At 46.7% G+C, this 21,003-nt stretch overlaps 1 protein-coding gene across 2 annotated transcripts; it reads right to left on the reverse strand.

Moving 5' to 3' along the window:
- Positions 1 to 1,922: 1,922 nt before the first annotated feature.
- slitrk4 (SLIT and NTRK-like family, member 4) lies at positions 1,923 to 7,660 on the reverse strand. Of its 2 annotated transcripts, none has more exons than XM_048544569.2 (2): positions 7,536 to 7,660; positions 1,923 to 5,514 (listed from the first exon to the last, which is right to left on the reverse strand). In XM_048544569.2, exon 2 carries the CDS (start codon positions 5,497 to 5,499, stop codon positions 3,040 to 3,042), a length of 2,460 nt encoding a protein of 819 aa, XP_048400526.2. In that variant the 5' UTR covers positions 5,500 to 5,514; positions 7,536 to 7,660; the 3' UTR covers positions 1,923 to 3,039. The 2 variants fall into 2 exon arrangements, with proteins under 2 accessions (XP_048400526.2, XP_048400527.2); XM_048544570.2 differs by lacking the exon at positions 7,536 to 7,660 and adding an exon at positions 6,290 to 6,567.
- Between the last annotated feature and the right edge of the window lie 13,343 nt (positions 7,661 to 21,003).

Below are 21,003 nucleotides of genomic sequence, written 5' to 3' on the forward strand. Positions count from 1 at the left end.
TGTGAAACAACAGTTCATCCTATCATGCCTGAACAGTCTAGTTCTAATTTGAAAATTAACGTCTGTTGTTCTGTCTCCTCACCCCATCAATCAGAGAATCATTCAATCAGAATCACAGAATTGTCATGGCACAGAAAGAGGCCGCTTGGCCCATGTGCCTACAGTGATTCTATCCCCTCGTGGAAATCTTCTGCTTTATCTGCATGTCCTTGCAAACCATTTCTATTGAAATACCACCCAATGCCCCTCTTGAATGCCTCCATTGAACCTGTCTCAATCACATTTCCATGCAGTGCATTCCATACCCTAACTACTTGATGTGTGAAAATTATTTTTTTCTTACATCACTCTTTCTTTGTTGCACTTCATTTTAAATGTATGTCCACACATCCCTGTTTCTTTTGTGAATGGGAATAGCTTCTCCCTATCTACATAAATAAAAACCAAAAGAATTTCAGATGCTGTAAATCAGAAACAACAGAAATTGCTGGAAAAGCTCAGCAGGTCTGGCAGCATCTGTGAAGAGAAAGCAGAACCTCAGTTCTGAGGAAGGGTCACCGGACGCGAAGCATTAAATCTGATTTCTCTTCACAGATGCTGCTCGAACTGTTGAGGTTTTCCAGCAATTTCTGTTTTTGTTTCTCCCTGTCGACTCTTTCCAGCTCACTCACAAATTTAAAAACCACTATCAAATTTTTTCTCAGCCTCTTGTCTCCAAGGTGAACACACCCAAGTTCTTTCATCTATCTTCCTCGCCAAAACTTCTCATCCCTGATGGTAAATCACTTTGGCATGCTCTTTAATGCATTTGTATCCTTCCTAAAATGCAGTGCCAATCACAAGTTCAACATCACCTGCCTGCTCCTCTGCTCCATGCCCCTGTTTATAAAGCTGAGGACACTATATGCCTTATTAACTGCTCCCTTTAACTATCCTGCTACCTTTAATGATCTGTGTGTATATGCCCCCAGGTCACCTGGCTCCTGTACCTCCTTTAGAACTGTGCTCTCTTTCTTATATTGTCTTTGAATGTTCTTCTGACCGAAGTGCAAGCTTTTGTGCTCCTGAGATGCTGCTGGGCCTGCTGTGTTCATCCAGCTCCACACTTTGTTATCTTGGATTCTCCAGCATCTGCAGTTCCCATTATCTCTGCATTACCTCACAGTTTGCTGCTTTGAACCTTGTCTGCCCACTCCACTAACTTGTCAATGCCCTTTGACCTCTTCACCATTTATAACACTTCCAAATTTAGTATCAACTACACAATTCTGCACAAGAGGAATAGTTACTCTCAACCTATTATATCAGTTAATTTCGTCATCTGAAACATCTCGATCAAATAAAAGGTCATGGAACGGACAGATTAACTTTGCTTTCCTTCTTCCACTGATGCAGAATGGCTTGTTGAGTGTCATCCAAACCTCTCTGCTTTCGATCAGATTTCCAGTATCCATAGTGCTTTCTTTTAAACTGTTTTCTCACAATAGTGTAAAAATTCAAAACAGAAAATACAATTCCCATTATTTTTCAGATTGCTTTCTGCAGGATTAAATACAAATTCCTTTGAGTTGCAATAGATGACCAATCATTTTTTATAGACATCGTCTTTTTTATGATTATTTTTCCCATTACTCTATGCTACAACAAAGGGGTGCTTTAGAAAGCAAATGAGCAAAATCCTTCAGAACCTACACACTGATCTTAAATATTCTAGTCAAGAAAACCATGAAATGACTGGATAGAAAATGAGGCTGGGTGTGAGGCTTCTAAAATAATGCATTAATATTCAACACAATTCACTGTGAATTAAATATGAAACTACAAAACACACCAAATTATCAATAAATACGCTAGCAAGTAAACATTTTGGTAACTGGGGTAAACATATGAATATATATTTGCCAATCTTTAACTCAAAGTATTTTAAATGCTGCAGTGAGATCAAATAATGGTTGTGATGATATTTAACAAGCTTACACAGTAAGCAATCCTGTATTCTTGGGGTGGTAACATACAATCTCAGCTATCTACCTTGGATTCAGTTACTAAAACATTAAAAAGTCAAAATCGAAGGTTTTTAAAGCTGTCTTATAGGAAAAAAAGAGAAAAAAGTTTTTTTTTCCAACCAGAATAGTCAGCTCTCCATTGGCTATAACTCTCATTGACCCTGATAAACTTAATTCAATGAGATACGAAAATTATTTTTACTTTCCCCCAATTCTCCCCAAGGGGTATTCTCTGGGACTACAGTTTTGGTAATTTATTGTAAAGAATAATAATCTAAGCAAGAGTCAGCTCGGACACTGAGTTGACGCCTCTCTGTCCCATGCTATCCCCACCCCTTTCAGTCCACGTCCCAAATACAAACTGCACAAATCCATCATGCAAGAAGTTCAGAAAGATGCATCAAATTTATCAGAATATTGGCTACTTTTTCAGGCGGAAAACACAGATAAGCAAATGGTCAATCCCATTGTGGGTGGGGGCGGGCTGTAAGGGGGGAGGAGAAGGGGGGATGTAGGGTCTGAACTCTTGGTGGGAGGATGGCTGGAGGAGGAGTAGATTTGGGAATGGGGGAGGAGGAGGTTTTAACACAGAAACAAAAGGACAACTTATCGCACCTTGTAAATATCTTAAAAAGACCAGACCACAGCCGTTTTGACGGTGGGACACTTTGGAACTGAGTCACGGAATACATTTTTGTTTCTTTTTTTGTTAAAAAAGAAAGAATCCTGTTACCATTGATTGCGTTGCCTGTCCGCAGTAGGACTTTCTCCGTGCTTGTTAGGTTGGGAGTCTGTTTGACACACATATATAGATATATATTAAATGTTTTCAAACGTATTGAAAATCCTGCATCTTATAAAAATCTCTGCGGAGCGAGTTGCGACGAAGCAGTCGGGGTTCGGGGTGGGGGTGAGGTTGGGGGGAGGAATATCGCTCCAGGCTCCGATCAATATCTGCAATTGAAATAAATGAAAGGCACTTTTCCATGTGTGTATATATCATACTTAAAAAAAACACCCATTTGCAGCTGTCCTACAACTGACTCATAGCGGTTTGTTCCTCCAGAACTTGCAAGTAATCCGGGGTCCCCTGGAATTTGTTTTTTAGTTCCAAACACTCGCCTTTGCGCTGCTCCATCAGCATTTTGGAATGGCTCGCCCCCAGCAGAGATTTCTTCAGTTTTTTCCCCTCGCCCTGTTTCTCGGGATATTGTAACTCGAAGCCGATGCTATTAATCTCCTGTTTGCCCTCGACCAGATTCCGGTAGAGCAGGTGGGGGTCTCTGCTGGGGATCAACTCGTCCAGTTCATCGATGGTGCTCAGTCGTTTCTTGTCCCTGTCGCCGACATTCCTGAGGAAGATGGTCTGGCCTTGGGGGTCTGCGAATGGGCTCCCTTGCTCAGGGCCAGGGTAGGTCTTCCTGAGCTGCTCAATGGTCTGCGGCATGAATTTGCCAGCTGTGCCCGGCTCGGTGCTCTCTCCCCGGGCCGCCGGCTGCTCTCCCTCCTTCAGATGGAGTTGCATGGAGCTACACTCCTGGCTTGCCACCGCTTCGTGTTTGGCAGTGCCCTTCTTGTGCCTTTGCAAGACAAACACCAGGAGGCAAAAAGCCACAAATACAGTGAGGATTAACACCACCAGGATACTGAGGATAAGGATGGAGAGGGGTACAGGACCCCCAGCATTAGTCTTGCTCAGGTTCAGAGGTGGGGCACCAGGGGCTACGCTAGCTCTGGGACTCGGGCTCACCGCTACACCTTTGCTCAAGAGCCTGGGACACAGCACCTCGCTTTTCAGGTCCCTCAAATCCAGGCCAGCAAACTCCACCGGCGTCTCACAGCTCACTTCCTTCACTGTGGTGGCCCGGCTGAGTTTCTCCACCCAGAGTTTCAGGGCCACCAGGTCACAGGTGCAGTCCCAGGGATTACCTTCCAGATCGATCTGGCTCAGAGACCTGAGCTGGTCCAGCACGCCACTGACTGGCAGGTACATGAAATGGTTATTCCTCAGATTGAGCCTGGACAGGGGCACCACAGAGAAAGCATAGGCTGGCAGACCCTTCAGCAGGTTGTTGTTGAGATAGAGCAGCTGGAGGTTGGCCAGGGAATCAAACGTGCCCGTCAGCACTTCCTTGATGAGATTGTACTCCAGGTAAAGGTATTGCAGGTTGTGCAGCCCCAGGAACATGTCTTGGCAGAGTTTCTCAATCTGGTTACCGTTCAGAAACAGCCTCCGCAGGTTTGTCAGGTTACTCAGGACCCCCTTGTGTATGGCAGAGATCCTGTTGTTGCCCAGATCGAGTAGATCCAATCCCTCGTAACCCCGAAACTCCGAGCTCTCCATCTCCCTGATGTGGTTCCCGTTCAGGAGCAGTTGGCTGGCACTGCCCGGTGTAGGCAGCAGGTCCCTGACACTCTCGATCCCTCTCTCTTGACAGTTGACACTCAGTGCCAGGTCTGACGAGTCGCTTTGGCAGTCACACCGTGCCGGGCATTGGACTAGCGCCGGTGCCCGCGTTTGGAACGACGCGATTTGGCTATAGTTGCGGTTGCTGGAGAGGAATTTGCCCGAGACTATCCCAGACTGGGACCTCTTGGGTGGGCTGGTGGGGGTCCTGGGAGCAGGCTGGGGGCGGCGGGTCACTCGGGGGTTCAGCTGGAAAGGTGGGGGCAGGCTGGAGTCGGGGGGATCATCGGTTTCTTCGGGACACAGCTCCCGTTGGGTCATGTCCTTCAGTAACTTGCCGTTGAGCTGAGCAGGTGTCTCACAGGCTGGTTCCCCAATGTACAGGTGATAGGGCATGTTCTCCAGCCAGCTGACCAATGCCAGCAGCTGGCACGAACAATTCCAGGGGTTGTCCTCCAGTTGAAACTGCACAATCCTGCCTATGTGTTCCAACACCCCGATATAAGGGATATTCTGCAGCCTGTTCCCACGCAGGTCCAGGTGGGTGAGAGAGGCGAAGCGGAAAATGTTGTCGGGCAGCGATGAGATCAGGTTATCGTTCAGGATCAGCACTTTCAGACGGTGCATCTTGTTGAAGGTGCCCCTCTCGATGACCCTGATGAGGTTATAGTCGGTCTGTAGGTATTCCAGGTTCTCCAGGCCCAGGAACATGTCAGCCCGCAGCACCTGGAGCTCGTTGTTGTTGAGGTGGAGCTGTTTGAGGTGAGTCAGTCCCTGGAATGCTCCGGTTTGGATCTCCTGCAGTTTATTATTGCCGAGTTGCAGCGAGATGGCGTTGCTGAAGTTGGTGAAGCTCTGTGGGTACAGGGTGCCCAGCAGGTTATTCTGCAGGTTGAGGTGGTACAGGCTGGCAGCCGGGGGTCTGAGCTCGCTCGGTCTATACAAACTGCTGCCTTTGTCGCAGGAGATGTACAAGATGTGTTCGATTGCCACGCACGAACATACCGAACAGATAGCCTTGGTATCCGGCCCGGAAGATAGCGAGGTACCCGGCACTGAGAGAGCCAACCAGACCAGGAGGAACATCTTGGGACCATCCACCTGCGGGAGGGACAGGGGGCAGACTTTAGTGTTGTGTATAAGCCAGTGAGAGAGAGAAAGTAGAGGAGGCAAGGGTAAATATACAGCAAGTGGGAGCGACGGGGTGGGGAACTGGAGAGGAAGGCACCAGTGTTAAAGAGAAAGTGGAAGGAGAAAGAGAGAGAGGAAGGGGGAATGTTGAAGATTGAGAGTGGAAGGAGAAAGAGAGAGGGGAAGTAGAGTATTGGAGAGAGAGCAGGGGGAGAGTTAGGGGAAGGAATGCGTTGGAGAGGGAGATAGGGGTGAAAGAGAGTGGGGAACGGGGAACATTGGACAGAATGTGGGGTGAGAAAGAGACAAGTGGAGGAATGGTGGTGATGGAGAGAGTGTGTGGGGGGAGAAAGAGAGAGAGGATGGGGCAGTGTTGAATAGTGAGGGAGAGAGAAAGAGAGTGGGGGAGAGAGAGACCGCGGGAGAAAGAAGACAGGAAAGGGAGAGTGTTGAGAGAGAGAGAGCGCGCGCGGGGGAGAAAGAGAGTGGAACGGGGGAGCGATGCAGAGAGACAGGGATAAAGAGCACGTCTGGAAGCGAAGGCGAGTGGATAGGAAAAGTTGCCCAAGCCCCGAATGAGTGTGAACGGGTGTGCAAACGCGGATGAAGGTCAGATAGCGAGCAGACTGCGGTGGGGACAGATCGCAGCGAGCAGGGGAGGGGTTGGGGGCGCGGGGTCTGGAAGAGACGAGAGCAAACGAGCTGGGGTTCCTGCCAGATAACAGCATTTTCAAAGTTGAGTTACCTTCGCTCCCTGTCCCTCTGAGAACCCGAGTTTGTAAAACAAGCGCGTCGGCGGCGTCGAAGCTGGACCATGCAACGCAGCGATGCCATCCCAGACCCAGGGGCTGAATAATGGTCAGCAACAGCAAGCGGCTGGAAGCTGCTTACACCCAGCTAAGGGTTAGCCTTAAGTCTGATACCTGCGACCAGAACATCCTTCTGGGCTTTGTTTTCACAAATGGGTTTTTTTTTCGCTTGAATTCCGCTGCAAGTAACGGGTACGAGAGGAATATTCGCAAACCCAGTTCCGTTCAGATCAAGTGAGATCATGCATCTGATCCCAATCGTTAATTAATAATTACTCTTCAAATCTCCCTCCTCCCCACCCACCTTCCCCACCCTTTTCACTGCATCTCTAAGCAATCTCTTAACGTGATCAGGAACACACTGATACATCTGTAGCTCCGATATAATGGCTCTGACTGGACCTACCCGCAAAGTATATGTAGGAACACCGCGACTGTTAGATCTGCAGTTTTCATTTGTCTGACAGAAGCCCTGCTCTCTCTCTTCTCCAGTATTCAAAACGTGCCCGCAAACCACAGCTCATAAACCATTCCAGTTTATCTGACGCTTTAAACACATAAAGGTTTTTTTTCCTTTAAAAAAAAGACAGCTGAATAATTCAAAGGGCTGCAGCCCAGAGTTACACTTTTTTTTCTCACGCATAAAACGCTCCCCAGGATCCGACAGAGAAAAGAGAGAGGAGACAGAGAGATAGGGAAAAAAAACACGCCATGAAATAGCATCAATTATTAATGGTGTAATTTCAGCAGCACATGGCAGTGGGGTCGCTTGGAAGTTCCCGTGTGATCCTGCTCCCCCTACCTGTCTCTAACAGGTGCAGAAAGGATCAGCAGCGAGCGGCCGGTTCGACAGCAAAGAAAATGCGGCAGCTTTCCTCTGAAGTTATATCTAGAGCTCAGCACAAGCAAAGCTCCCACTCTCCTCCCGCTCAGCGTCTCTCTCTCTCTTTGCAATATGCCCCATATTTAATTTTCAAGCGCCTCTCGGTCTCTCTCTTGTTTTGCAATATGTATCCCTCGCATAACCGAGAACATTTTTTTTGTCTGTACCACTTTCTGTCTTGCCAGTGATGCTCATTCCAGCACCACCGGCCTCATCTTTGAATCAATCCAACCCTTTTTTCCTAGTTACCGGTGTCTCTTGTCATAAATTGGCGTTCAGGTTCCTGCCTCGCCACCCACCTCATTCCTTGCTCTGGGGTAATGCGGTATACTGCCGGGTCGTGAAGCAAGCGATAAATCTGCTCACCCCTGTCACTCCGGAGTAACAAACATGGGCTCAAGCAAGCATCGAGAGACTTCACTTCCTCAGGCTGCTTGTTTGCTCTGCAACATGCTTGAGAAGCGCCATACAGACATCTAGTGCCAGGGAAAGATTACTGCAAGCGCATCTCCTTTGTAGAGAAGGCAAATGGCTCTCTGAAGAGGATGTTATTAAAGGTTGCAGACGCAATCGTATTCATCACTAGTCAGGCTAAACAGATTAATGAAAAGTGAGGAGCGTCAGCTGGCTGGAGAAATCAGGAGGTCATTTGCTTTTGTTCATTCTTTCCAGCCCAGCTTGAGGCGAGATTCATCAAAAAGTGTTCAAAACGATCGTGGGTTTTGGATGAAGAGTTTGCTCAGTCACCCGCCGCCCTGACTGGGAAGCATGTCTCCATCCCTTCACCTTTGCCGGGTTAAAGTTATGGAATTCCCTCCCTAATGGCATTGCGGGTCAACCCACAGCAGGAGGACTGCAGCGGTTCAAGAACGCAGCTCACCACCACCTTCTCAAGGGGCAACTAGGTGTGGGCAAGAAATGCTGGCCAGCCAGTGACTCCCACATCCCACAAATGAATAATTAAAAAGAAAGACGATGTTTCTGCTTGTGGAAGACTCGGGAACCCAAGAGAAGAGGCTTAAGGTCATAATCGGAGGACCTGGAGAGGGATTGAGGAGATGACCATCAGCAAAGTCTTTCTTTTTATGATATAGAATGTATAATTGTCTGAAGGGATGGCAGAAACAGATTCAATAAACTTGGAAATAAAAGCCAAAGCTGCGGGCAAACCTCAGCAGGCTTGGCAGCATCTGTGGAGAGAAATCAGAGTTAATACTTCGTGTTCAGTGAACTTTCTCCAGGACTGTAACTAACTGGATGCCGCTACAAAAGAAAGCAACAATGGCACAGCTGGTGAATACCCTCCTTCTATGATACAAGTTTTTTTTTCGTTTTTAATGTTTTTTGAAGTGTACGTGTCTATCAGAGACTTATTGTAAATTTATGTCATATAGTTCAAAAAGAAAGATGTATTTGTATAATATCTTAATTACCTCCAGATGTTTTACAGCAAATGAAGTGAGTTTGAAGTCTCATCTGTGTCACTATGACAGGGGTAAAAGTGAGTTCCTGATTGCTGACACCCATTGTGTGGTTTTTAATAGCTGGGATCTTTCAAGGATGAGCCTGATCTGGAATTAACATTGTTATAAAAATCATTGAGACTCCAATCAGTATCACCTGTTTGCTTCATACTTTTCACATACTGGAGATGAAGATTTTACAACTGGGTAGATAAAACAATATAGCCAGATATGAGAATAGACATATGCAGAGCAATTTCAGGCAATTACCTTTGAACACATCTGAAAGGGTAGAAATAGATTTGTAACAGCAGAACTGGAGTACTCTCTCAGTCTCTTTCTTTTCAGCTTTTCGAAAGACAACTCCTGATGACAAAAGAAATTGGAAAAACATCCATTTACTGCTTGCTCAAATAAGTCTCCCAGTTATTCTACTGCTGAGGACTCAAGACTTCAATTGGTTAACTGTGGTCTCAGGTTAAAAGATATCACACCACCCGTTCTGGGGACTTGAGAACTCTAAGGACTTTAAACCAGATATATTTTTATTTTCCTGTCTGCAAGAACAATCAATTTTTAAACTTTATGCTTGCAACAGATGCTGCATTTTATTTTTTTGTGAAGTGTAATTAATGACAATCTTAATTCTTCCACTCAAGAACATCTTGTAATGAACTTTTTAACATTGAACAAGTGATCTGTGTTTTAATTGAAGTGTGTTATAACTGCTCATTAAAACAAAGTCTCATTTTGTTTTCAGCCAACTGATAAAGTTGAAAAGAGAGGAGCCAAATCATCCTTCTCATTTGGTCACAAAAGGATGAGCAAATTTGTCTACAGCAGTTACTACAGATCTGATCACATCCAGATAATCAGTTTTTGTGCAGATTGAAAGATGTAAATTGGCCAAGACAATTTTTCTTATTTGCCATATTGCCATGGGAATAGACAAGCAAAGTGAATGGGATCTCAGATGAAGATGTCATCCAAAAGATAATGCCTCTGTTAGTGCAATACTTTTTTGACTGATTGATTTATTGTTGTCACTTGCACCGAGTTACAGTGAAAAGCATGGTTTAGTATGCTATAGGGGCAGGTTGTACCATACAAAGTCCATCAGGGTAGCAGAACAGAGTGTAGAATATTAGTGTTAAAGTCACAGAGAAGGTGCAGAGGGAGAGATCAATCTTAACATTTGAGAGGTCAGCTCAAAAGTGCAATAACAGCAGGGAAGATGTCATTTTTTGAATCTATGCATATGTGTATTCAAACTTTGAAATCTTCTGTCCAATGGAAGACGGTGGAAGAGGTCATTCACCATGTTGGTCACTTTCTTGAGGTAGCAGAATATATAGGCAGAGTCAATGGAAGGAAGACTGGCTAGCATGAAGGACTGGGCTGTTTTCACAACCCTCTGTAGTTTCTTGTGGTCTTGGGCAGAGCAGTTGCCATACCATGCTTTGATGCATCCAAGCAGGATGCTTTCTATGGTGCATCTATAAAATTTGGTAAGAGTCATTGCGGACATGTCGAATTTCCTTAGCTTTCTGAGGAAACAGAGATATTGCTGTGCTTTATTGAGAGTGATGTCAAATTGGATAGGCCAGGATAGATTGTTGGTGATCACCACTCCCAGATGGAGTACCCTGGAGAGGTGGCATAGATTTTGCTTTCTTCACAAACCTAGTGTGGGGTTTGACCCTGGATACCTGTAGTTAGAGATAGTAGGAACTGCAGATGCTGGAGAATCTGAGATAATAAGGTGTAGAGCTGGATGAACACAGCAGGCCAAGCAGCATAGGAGGAGCAGGAAGGTTAACGTTTCAGGCCTAGACCCTTCTGAAGAATTTCACTGTAATCATGGCGAATGCTTTTTAATGATTTTATCCCATACTCTTGATCCCTTTAACCCTACAAACTAGCTGAAACTTTTTGGCCTCAACCAGTTTCAGTGATAGAGAATTCCACAGGCTCACTACTTTCTGGGTGAAAACATTTTTCCTCATCTCTGTACAAAGAGGCTAATCTTGTATTCTTAGCTTGTGATCTCTCGTTCTAGATTTGCTGCCATCACCAATGATGTCACTTCCACTCCTGAGACAGTCCCCACCCCATTGTGCAGCTCCAGCTGTACACCAACCCCTACCCTCAAACCCTGCCAGGTCTTCACCATCCACCCCCAGACCCCCCCACCACTGAAGATGAGCGGTCAGTGCTCAGTAAAGGACTCACCTTTATCCCCCTCCACCCTAACATCGATGAATACTGCTCACAGCTGAATGTTGAACAGATTTTCCGTCACCGCGCTCATTTCTTTAATTGCGAGTCGAACCCTCCCTCTACTGACACCTTCTCCCATTTCCGACTCACCCCATCCTCCTGCACAACACCCCAAGGCCTCCTACACTCCCTCAACTTCTTCACCTCTAACTGCCATCTCAAAGCTGATTGCCTCAACCTCTCAACCCCTCTCACCCAGTCCAACCTCTCCCCCACAGAACATGCAGCCGTCCAGTCCCTCTGCTCCAACCCTAAACTCACTATAAAATGCATGGACAAGGGAAGCGCAGTTGTAGTATGGCACTGACCTCTACTTCGCCGAGGCCAGGCACCAACCGGCTGACACCTCCTCCTACCGTCTCCCTCAATCATGACCCCACCCTGATCACCAAACCATCATCTTCCAAACCATCCACAACCTCATCGCCTCAGGTGACGTCCCACCCACAGCGTCCAGCCTCATTGTTCCCCAAATTCGCACCGCCCACTTCTATCTCCTCCCCAAAATCCACAAACCTGACAGCCCTGGTCGACCAATTGTCTCCGCCTGCTCCTGCCCCACTGAACTCATCTGTGCTCCTGAGATGCTGCTAGGCCTGCTGTGTTCATCCAGCTTCACACTTTGTTATTGTGTACTTACCTTGACTCTGGTTTGCTCCTCCCTGGTCCAGGAACTCCCCACTTACGTCCGTGACACTACCCACACCCTCCACCTGCTCCAAAACTTCTAATTCCCTGGTCCCCAACACCTCATCTTCACCATGGACATCCAGTCCCTATACACTTGCATTCCCCATACAGATGGCCTAAAGGCCCTTCGCTTCTTCCTCTCCTGCAGATCTGACCATTCCCCCTCCACTGACACCCTTATCTGCTTAGCTGAACTCACCCTCCCCCTTAATAACTTCTCCTTCAATTCCTCCCACTTCCTACAGACGACAGGGGTGGCCATGGGCACCCGCATGGGCCCAAGCTATGCCTGCCTCTTTGTAGGTTACATGGAACAATTCCCCACCTCTTCCTCCACTACATCGATGGCTGTATCGGCATCGCCTTGTGCTCCCACAAGGAGCTCGAACAGTTCGTCAACTTTACTAACACTTTCCACCCCAACCTGAAGTTCACCTGGACCATCTCTGACACCTCTCTTTTTCCTGGATCTTGCCATCTCCATTTCTGATAACTGCCTCAAAACTGACATCACTTTCAAGCCCACCGACTCCCACAGCTGTCTAGAATACACCCCCTCCCACCCAGCTTCCTGCAAGAATGTGATCCCATACTCCGAATTCCTCCACCCCCGCTGCATTTGTTCCCAAGATGGAACGTTCCACTCCCAGACGTCTCAGATGTCCCCATATTTCAAGAACTGTAACTTGCCCCCTCTGGTGATCAAAAATACCCTCAATCGCACGTCCTCCATTTCCTACACTTCTGCCCTCACACTCCCTCCTCCCAACAAAAATAAAGACAGAATAGCCCCTCTCCTCACGTATCACCTCAGCTAATCTCCGCATTCAAAGTATCATTGCCCACCTCTTCCGCCACCTGCAATCCAACCCCAGGACCAAAGAGATATTTCCCTCCCCACCCCTATCTGCCTTTTGTAGGGACCGCCCTTTCCACATCTCCTTTGTCAGCTCCACACTCCTCTCTAACCCCACCACCTCTGACACCTTTCCCCTGCAACCGCAGGAAGCTCTACACCTGCCCCTACACCTCCTCTGTCACCTTCATTCAAGGCCCAAATCAAACCTTTCATATCAGACAGCGTACCACCTGTACATCCATTAACTTCGTTTCCTAGATCTGCTATTCTTGATCTGCCCTCCTCTACATAGGTGAGACCAAGTGTAGACTCAGAGACCATTTCGTAGAGCATCTGCATTCTGTACACAATAATCAACAATACCTTCCAGTCGCCAACCATTTTGACTCCCCCTCCCACTCTCTGGGTGACATGTCCATCCTGGGCCTTATGCAACGTCACAATGACCCCACTCGCAAACTGGAGAAGCAACACCTCATATTCTGCCTAGGGAGCCTACAGCCCGATGGGCTAAGCATGGATTTTACTCATTTAAAAAGCTCCCCATCCCCAGCCTCATCCCATGTCTAACTGTCCCTCACATCCCCGCATCCTTGACCTGACACAATCTGTCCATCTTCTCTTCTACCTATCCGCCCAGCCATCCCACTGACCAATCCCCATGCTGCCTACCTGCACTCATCTATCACCATCCCACCTACCTTCCCCAGCCCCATCCAGCCTGTCTATTTATTTCAGAGCTCCCTACCCCGCTCCCCCTCATTTCTGAAGAAGGGTCCGACATGAAACATCAGTTTTCCTAATCCCCGATGCTGCCTTACTGCTGTGGTCCTCCAGCTCCACACTGTGTTGTCATGTCCAGGCCTGTTAAAATTTTATTGGTTTCTACAAGAGCTTATTTTTCGAAACTCCAGAGAATATTGTCCAACGGATCCAATCTCTCCTCATATGGCAGTCAGATGTCCCAGGAATCAGTCTGCTTTACCAGTTTGCACCCCATCAGGACACCCTTCCTCAGGAAAGGAGACCACAACTTGCACGCAGTACTCCAGGTGAGGCCTCACCACCATAGTACCGAGACATCTTTGCTTCTGTACTCAAATCCTCTTGCTATAAAGTTCAACATTCCACTTGCCTTTTCCAAGTGATGTACAAAGACACCGACACCCAGGTCTCATTTCTCCCTGCTCTTTCATAATCTGGTACCATTCAGATTATAGTCTGCCTGCCTGCTTTTGCTACAAAAACAGATAACCTCCTATTTATACTGCATCTGCAAAACATCTGCCCACTCACTAAACTCGTCCAAATCACACTCAAGCATCTCTGCCTCCCTCTCACAATATACCCTTCCACCGACCTCTATGTTGTCAGCAAAAATGGAGATTCAGTTCCCTATTCCAGATCATTTGTATATATGACAAGTGAGAGCTGCAATCCAAGCACTGATATCTACGAACCTTGTAGTCAGTGCCTGCCAAAGAAAGACCAAAGAACAGTACACAACAGGAACAGGCCTTTGGCTCTCCACACCTGCGCCAACACATTTTGCCCGACCTTACTAAAACTGTCTTCACTTCCAGGACCTGTATCTCTCTATTCCCTGTGATAATGGGAACTGCAGATGTTGGAGAATCCAAGATAATGAAATGTGAGGCTGGATGAACACAGCAGGCCCAGCAGCATCTCAGGAGCACAAAAGCTGATGTTTCGGGCCTAGACCCTTCATCAGAGAGGGGGATGGGGAGAGGGTTCTGGAATAAATAGGGAGAGAGGGGGAGGCGGACCAAAGATGGAGAGAAAAAAAGATAGGTGGAGAGGAGAGTATAGGTGGGGAGGTAGGGAGGGGATAGGTCAGTCCAGGGAAGACGGACAGGTCAAGGAGGTGGGGTGAGGTTGGTAGGTAGGAGGTGGAGGTGCGGCTTGGGGTGGGAGGAAGGGATGGGTGAGAGGAAGAACAGGTTAGGGAGGCAGAGACAGGTTGGGCTGGTTTTGGGATGCAGTGGGTGGAGGGGAAGAGCTGGGCTGGTTGTGTCCGCCACATCTGGTCCCACGATGAGGCATTCCACTCCCGCACATCCCAGATGTCCAAGTTCTTCAAGGACTGCAACTTTCCCCCCACAGTGGTTGAGAACGCCCTTGACCGTGTCTCCCACATTTCCCACAACACATCCCTCACACCCCGCCCCCGCCACAACCGCCCAAAGAGGATCCCCCTCATTCTCACACACCACCCCACCAACCCCCGGATAAAACGCATCATCCTCCGACACTTCCGCCATCTACAATCCGACCCCACCACCCAAGACATTTTTCCATCCCCGCCCTTGTCTGCTTTCCGGAGAGACCACTCTCTCCGTGACTCCCTTGTTCGCTCCACACTGCCCTCCAACCCGCCACACCCGGCACCTCCCCCTGCAACCGCAGGAAATGCTACACCTGTCCCCACACCTCCTCCCTCACCCCTATCGCAGGCCCCAAGATGACTTTCCACATTAAGCAGAGGTTCACCTGCACATCTGCCAATGTGGTATACTGCTTCCACTGTACCCGGTGTGGCGTCCTCTACATTGGGGAAACCAAGCGGAGGCTTGGGGACCGCTTTGCAGAACACCTCTGCTCGGTTCGCAATAAACAACTGCACCTCCCAGTCGCAAACCATTTCCACTCCCCCTCCCATTCTCTTGATGACATGTCCATCATGGGCCTCCTGCAGTGCCACAATGATGCCACCCGAAGGTTGCAGGAACAGCAACTCATATTCCGCTTGGGAACCCTGCAGCCCAATGGTGTCAATGTGGATTTCACCAGCTTCAAAATCTCCCCTTCCCCCACCGCATCCCAAAACCAGCCCAGTTCGTCCCCTCCCCCAACTGCACCACACAACCAGCCCAGCTCTTCCCCTCCACCCACTGCATTCCAAAACCAGTCCAACCTGTCTCTGCCTCCCTAACCTGTTCTTCCTCTCACCCATCCCTTCCTCCCACCCCAAGCCGCACCTCCATCTCCTACCTACTAACCTCATCCCACCTCCTTGACCTGTCCGTCTTCCCTGGACTGACCTATCCCCTCCCTACCTCCCCACCTACACTCTCTCCACCTATCTTCTTTACTCTCCATCTTCGGTCCGCCTCCCCCTCTCTCCCTATTTATTCCAGTTCCCTCTCCCCATCCCCCTCTCTGATGAAGGGTCTAGGCCCGAAACATCAGCTTTTGTGCTCCTGAGATGCTGCTGGGCCTGCTGTGTTCATCCAGCTTCACATTTCATTCTCTCTATTCCCTTCCTGTTTATGTATTTGTTCAGGTGCTTCTTGAATGTTGCTCTGGGGTCCGCATCCAGCATCTCCTCTGGCAGGGCATTCCAGGCACTCACCAACATTTTGTGAAACTGCCACTTGGAAAAAGATCCATTTGTTTCTTTTCTTTGTTTCCTGCCTGCCAATCGGCCTGCGCCAATACGTGAGCCCCATGGGGTTTAGTGTGATTGGGGTCAATGTGAGTGATTGGAGAGTGAGTGTGAGTGATTGCAGGTTGGTATGAGCGATTGAAGGTGAGTATGAATGATTGAGGGATAGTTTGAGTGATTGAGGGTGAGTGTAAAGGATTGGGGAGCCAATGGCCTCGTAGCATTATCACTGAACTGTTAATCCAGAGACCCAGAAAATGTTCTGGGGACCTGGCTTCAAATCCTGCCATGGCAGTTGGTAGAATTTGGATTCAATAAATATCTGGAATTAAGGTCTAATGATGACCATGAATCCATTGTTGAATATCAGGAAAAACCATCTGGTTCACTAATGTCCTTTAGAGAAGGAAACGGTCATCCTTACCTGGTCTGGCCTACATGTGACTCCAGACCCAGATCAATGTGGTTGACTTGTGGCTGCCCACTGGGCAATTAGAGCTAGGCAATAAAAGCTGCCTGGCCAGCGATGCCCTCATCCCATGAATGAATAAAGAAAATAAAAATTGTGAATGAGGGTTAGTGTGAGTGTTTGGGCATGAGTGTGAGTGATTGCAGTGAGTTTGAGTGGTTGGAACGAGTGTGAGTATTTGGGCATGACTGTGAGTGATTGGAGTGAGTTTGAGTGGTTGTAGTAAGTGTGAGGTTGGTGTAAGTGATTGGGAGTCAGTGTAAGTGATCACTGGTGAGTGCGTCTAACTTGGATTTTCATTTCATATTTATGCAGAGGTGAGAGCTGTTTTTCAATCCTTTAACTTCTCCTGCACACCAATTAATCATCAATCATTCTGACCCATCGGACATCTTAGAACCTCACTCAGATTTGTGAGTGTTTTTGGATGGCTCTAGACTCCAAGTAATTGCCCATCAGAAGTTTCAGGGCCCTGAGCAATTATCCTGTAGTCAGTGTGTCTGGTCTTCTGAGAGATTCAGAATGCAACATACAGGGTTCATCCATTCTCTGATTATCACTGACCATAAGATAGAGACCACTGTTTTCCAGATGAAGGGTAAGTTGATCCTCAACCAAAGAATAGATCAATCAACTTGATCATGTTACTAATTGTGGGAACTTGCTATGCACAAGTCGTCTACTGCATTTTTTACAATGCATCAGTGATGACACTTCAAAAAGCCTTTGATGCCTGTAATGTGCTTGGTGATGTCCTGAAATGCAAATTTTAACAAAGAAAATGCTTCGTCATGTTGCTTCAAGATGTCCTAAAGTGCTTTACAGTTTGCAAAGTACTTCTGGGGTGTTGTCGCCTTTTTAACTTGGTACATATCTGTTAAAAACAAAAGAGAATGTTAAATACTGAGCTGAGCTGCTTAATCAGCCAAAGTGCTGGCAATGATAATAAAGATGGAAAAATGGAAGGAGAAGCTGACACTACCACTAGGTTACTGGCTCACAGAGAGAAGGGAACAGTCTGAAACAGCCAGAGATGCCATTTCATGTGGCTATCAACTTTTCTAGCAATAAGGGTGGCCGCTTAATATTCCAGGAGAGAGATGTTTGGAGAAGGAATAAGGGAAGCGGAAACAATAAAAGAAAATAAATTGATTTTTGAAAGTAGAGATTTGGGAAAGGACTGGATTAGGAGTCAGGAGCAGCAGTTCCAACCTTTTCAATAACACTGCATGCTTCAGTAAAACAAACAATCCACAGCACAGCCGCTTTTTTTCAGCTGAATTGATTGGCCATAAATGTCACATTTACTTGTATTTACTACAGCCTTACTAGAGAGGTTGCAACATAGAGTATGCAACAGCCCAAAGAAGGAGCAAATGCTTAAATACTTCACATTTCATAATGGCATACTTTCAAAATTTGCTCAACACAACTACTTCCAACTCTTAACGAAAAGAAACACAAAAATCCGTGGATGCTGTAAATCAGAAACAAAAAAACAGAAGTTTGCTGCAGAAACTCAGCAGGCCTACGATTAGTGCTGGGATCAGTGTTGTTTAAAGTAAATGAAAGATTTGGAAGAAAATGTACGTGGCCTGATTAGTAGGTTTGCAGATGACACAAAGATTAGAGGAACAACAGTGAGAAGGATTGACAGCGGACGCAGCATGTTATAGGTAGACCAGAGACTTGGGTGAAGAAGTGGCAAATGGAGTTAAGCCAGACAAATATAAGGTGATAAAAACAGAAAGAACTGCAGATGCTGTAAATCAAGGGCAATAACAAAGTTTCTGGAGAAGCTCAGCAGGTCTGGCAGCATCTGTGAAGGACAAGACAGAGTTAACATTTCAGGTTCAGTGGCCCTTACTCAGAACATGTAAGGTGATACATTTTGGGACATCTAATGCAGGAGGGTAGTACATAGTAACATATACAGTAGCATCAAAATACAGTGGGATGTGGGCATGCAGGTCCACAGCTCCCTGAAAGTGGCAACACAAGTGGATAAGATGGTCAAGAAGGCATAGAACAAGTTTGTCTTCATTGGCCAGAGCTGAGAGTATCAAAATTGTGAAGTCTGAGAATCAGAGAATCATAGGACCCCTGCAGTATGGAAACAGGTGCTTCGGCCAACAGGTCCACACCAACCCTCTGAAGAGCAGCCTACCCAGTCCTATTCCTCTAATTTCCCATGTCTAACCCACTTAAAAATCCCTGGATACTATGGGCAATTTAGCATGGCCAATCCACCCAGCCTGCACACCTTTGGACTGTAGTGTTTTTATTTTGGATTTCCAGCACCCACAGTATTTTTACCAGCACATCCTGTTTGAGGATATGAGTCTGAAGCTGTTAATCTTGATGCTGTGTTCAGAATGTTGCAAAGTGTCAATCAAAAGATGACCTACTGTCGTTGATCTTCACTGGAACAGTTTCAAAGTCCAAGGAGAGGAAGGTTAAAAATAACGGAGGGATGTTTGACAGTTTAACGTATCAGTGAAGATAACAAGGGTGCATTCTCATGCTCCTAGTTTGGCCAGATTTTGGCTTATGAAGAAAACTCAGCCAACATGTGTCATTCTTTTAAGCTGGGTGTGGTTCAAACCAGTATCAGTAGTCCAAAGCCTTTGGATAGGTACGTTTCTAACAGAGCACATCCACATTGCAAATGTTAGCTGCTGTTATTGCCACTCCTTGAAGTAGCACAATGTAAACAATGGGTATACAGTTGCAATTACTGCTTAAGTAGATTCGCTTCCTGGCACTGTTGTCAGGAAGGTATCATTGCTGAACAAAGGCAATCTTCCAACTTTAGGATGGGAGACCGCAGTGTGAGGTGATTAGAATCTCTGTAAAAATATTCCATCAAGCAGGTGACTTGAGGAAAGATTAGATTAAATTCCCTACAGTGTGGAACAGGCCCTTCAGCCCAACAAGTCCACACCGCCCCTTGGAGCATCCCACCCAGACCCCCTATAACCCACACACCCCTGAACACTAAGGGAAATTTAGCATGGCCGATCCACCTAGGCTGCACATCTTTGGACTGTGGGAGGAAACCGGAGCACCCGGAGGAAACCCACGCAGACACAGGGAGAATGTGCAAACTCCACACAGGCAGTTACCCAAGGCTGGAATCGAACCTGGGTCCCTGGCGCTGTGAGGCTGCAGTGCTAACCACTGAGCCACCGTGCCGCCCGTCTCAAAAGTAGGTTACAGCTGGCTCAAATAACTAGCGGCTAAAAGAGAAAGCCTTGCGTTTGCAACAAGAAGGGAAATACAGAGAGAAGACACAGGAATTTATGTCAATAAGCTGCAAAATGATAATCAAAACCACAATTATTTAGTCTGTGAGCACCAGTGCAGAAATAAAACAGTTAATGTTTCGGGATAACAAGGTGTAGAGCTGGATGAACACAACAGGTCAAACAGCATCAGAGGAGCATGAAGGCTGATGTTTCAGGCCTAGGCCCAAGACGTCTAGGCCCGAAACATCAACCTTCCTGCTCCTCTGATGCTGCTTGACCTGCTGTGTTCGCCCAGCTCTACACCTTGTTGTCTCAGATTCTCTAGCATCTGCAGTTCCTACCATCTCTGAGTTAATGTTTCAAGTTTAGTTGTGGACAAAGAGCTGGCACATTGACTCCAGGAGCACAGCAGGCCAGGCAGCATCAGAGGAGTAGAAAAGCTGACATTTCAGATCCCAACCCTTCTTCAGAAAACAGGGCCCTGTCCCGTAACGTCAGCTTTCCTGCTCCTGCTGTGCTCCTCCAACCCCATACTGTGTTATACGTGCCGTTCCCACTATCTCTGATGCATTGACTCTGTTTCTTTCTTCACACATGCTGCCAGACTTGCTGAATATTTCCAGAACTTTCTATTGATATTTCAGATTTTAAACACCAGCATTATTTTGTTTTAAAATGACAAACAATGATTGATATGAATCTAAAGATAACTAAGGTGGATCCTTACTTGGCAAAGAAGACACTGAAATAATAATGCAAAAAGGCAAAATGATTGGGAATGAGAAAGAAACTAAAGCATTATGATTTTTGTACACAAGAAAATAGTTTTGCTACGTCCCCATGTTCTGATTTCTTTAGCATCTCATTAGCACTCATTCACATTTCCAAGTCATTGGTTTCTTGATGTTTTCTATATCTTTTCATTATACAACAAGCAAATGCAAAGCTCTGGACCCAAACGATTGCCTCATCATTGGCTCAGTTTAAGGTGATTAGTCCAACATTTAATCAGTGGAGGAGAATTTTCCCAATAGGACACAGCTTTGTGTGTAAAGGGAAGACCTTTTAGAACAGAGATAAGGAGAAACTTCTTCAACCAGCGAGTGGTGAATCTATGGAATTCACTGCCACAGAAGGTTGTGGAGGCCAGGTCATTGAGGACGTTTAAGACTGAGATAGATAGGTTCTTGATTACCAAGGGGATCACGGGTTACGGGGAGAAAGTGGGAGAATGGGGTTGAGGAACTTATCAGCCATGATTGAATGGCACAGCAGGCTTGATGGGCAGAATGACCTAATTTCTGCTCCTGTATCTTATGGTCCTATCTCCATACAAGTTTATTTGGAATTTG

This window comes from Stegostoma tigrinum, chromosome 15, assembly GCF_030684315.1.
Source record: "Stegostoma tigrinum isolate sSteTig4 chromosome 15, sSteTig4.hap1, whole genome shotgun sequence".
NCBI classification, from domain to species: Eukaryota; Metazoa; Chordata; class Chondrichthyes; order Orectolobiformes; family Stegostomatidae; genus Stegostoma; species Stegostoma tigrinum.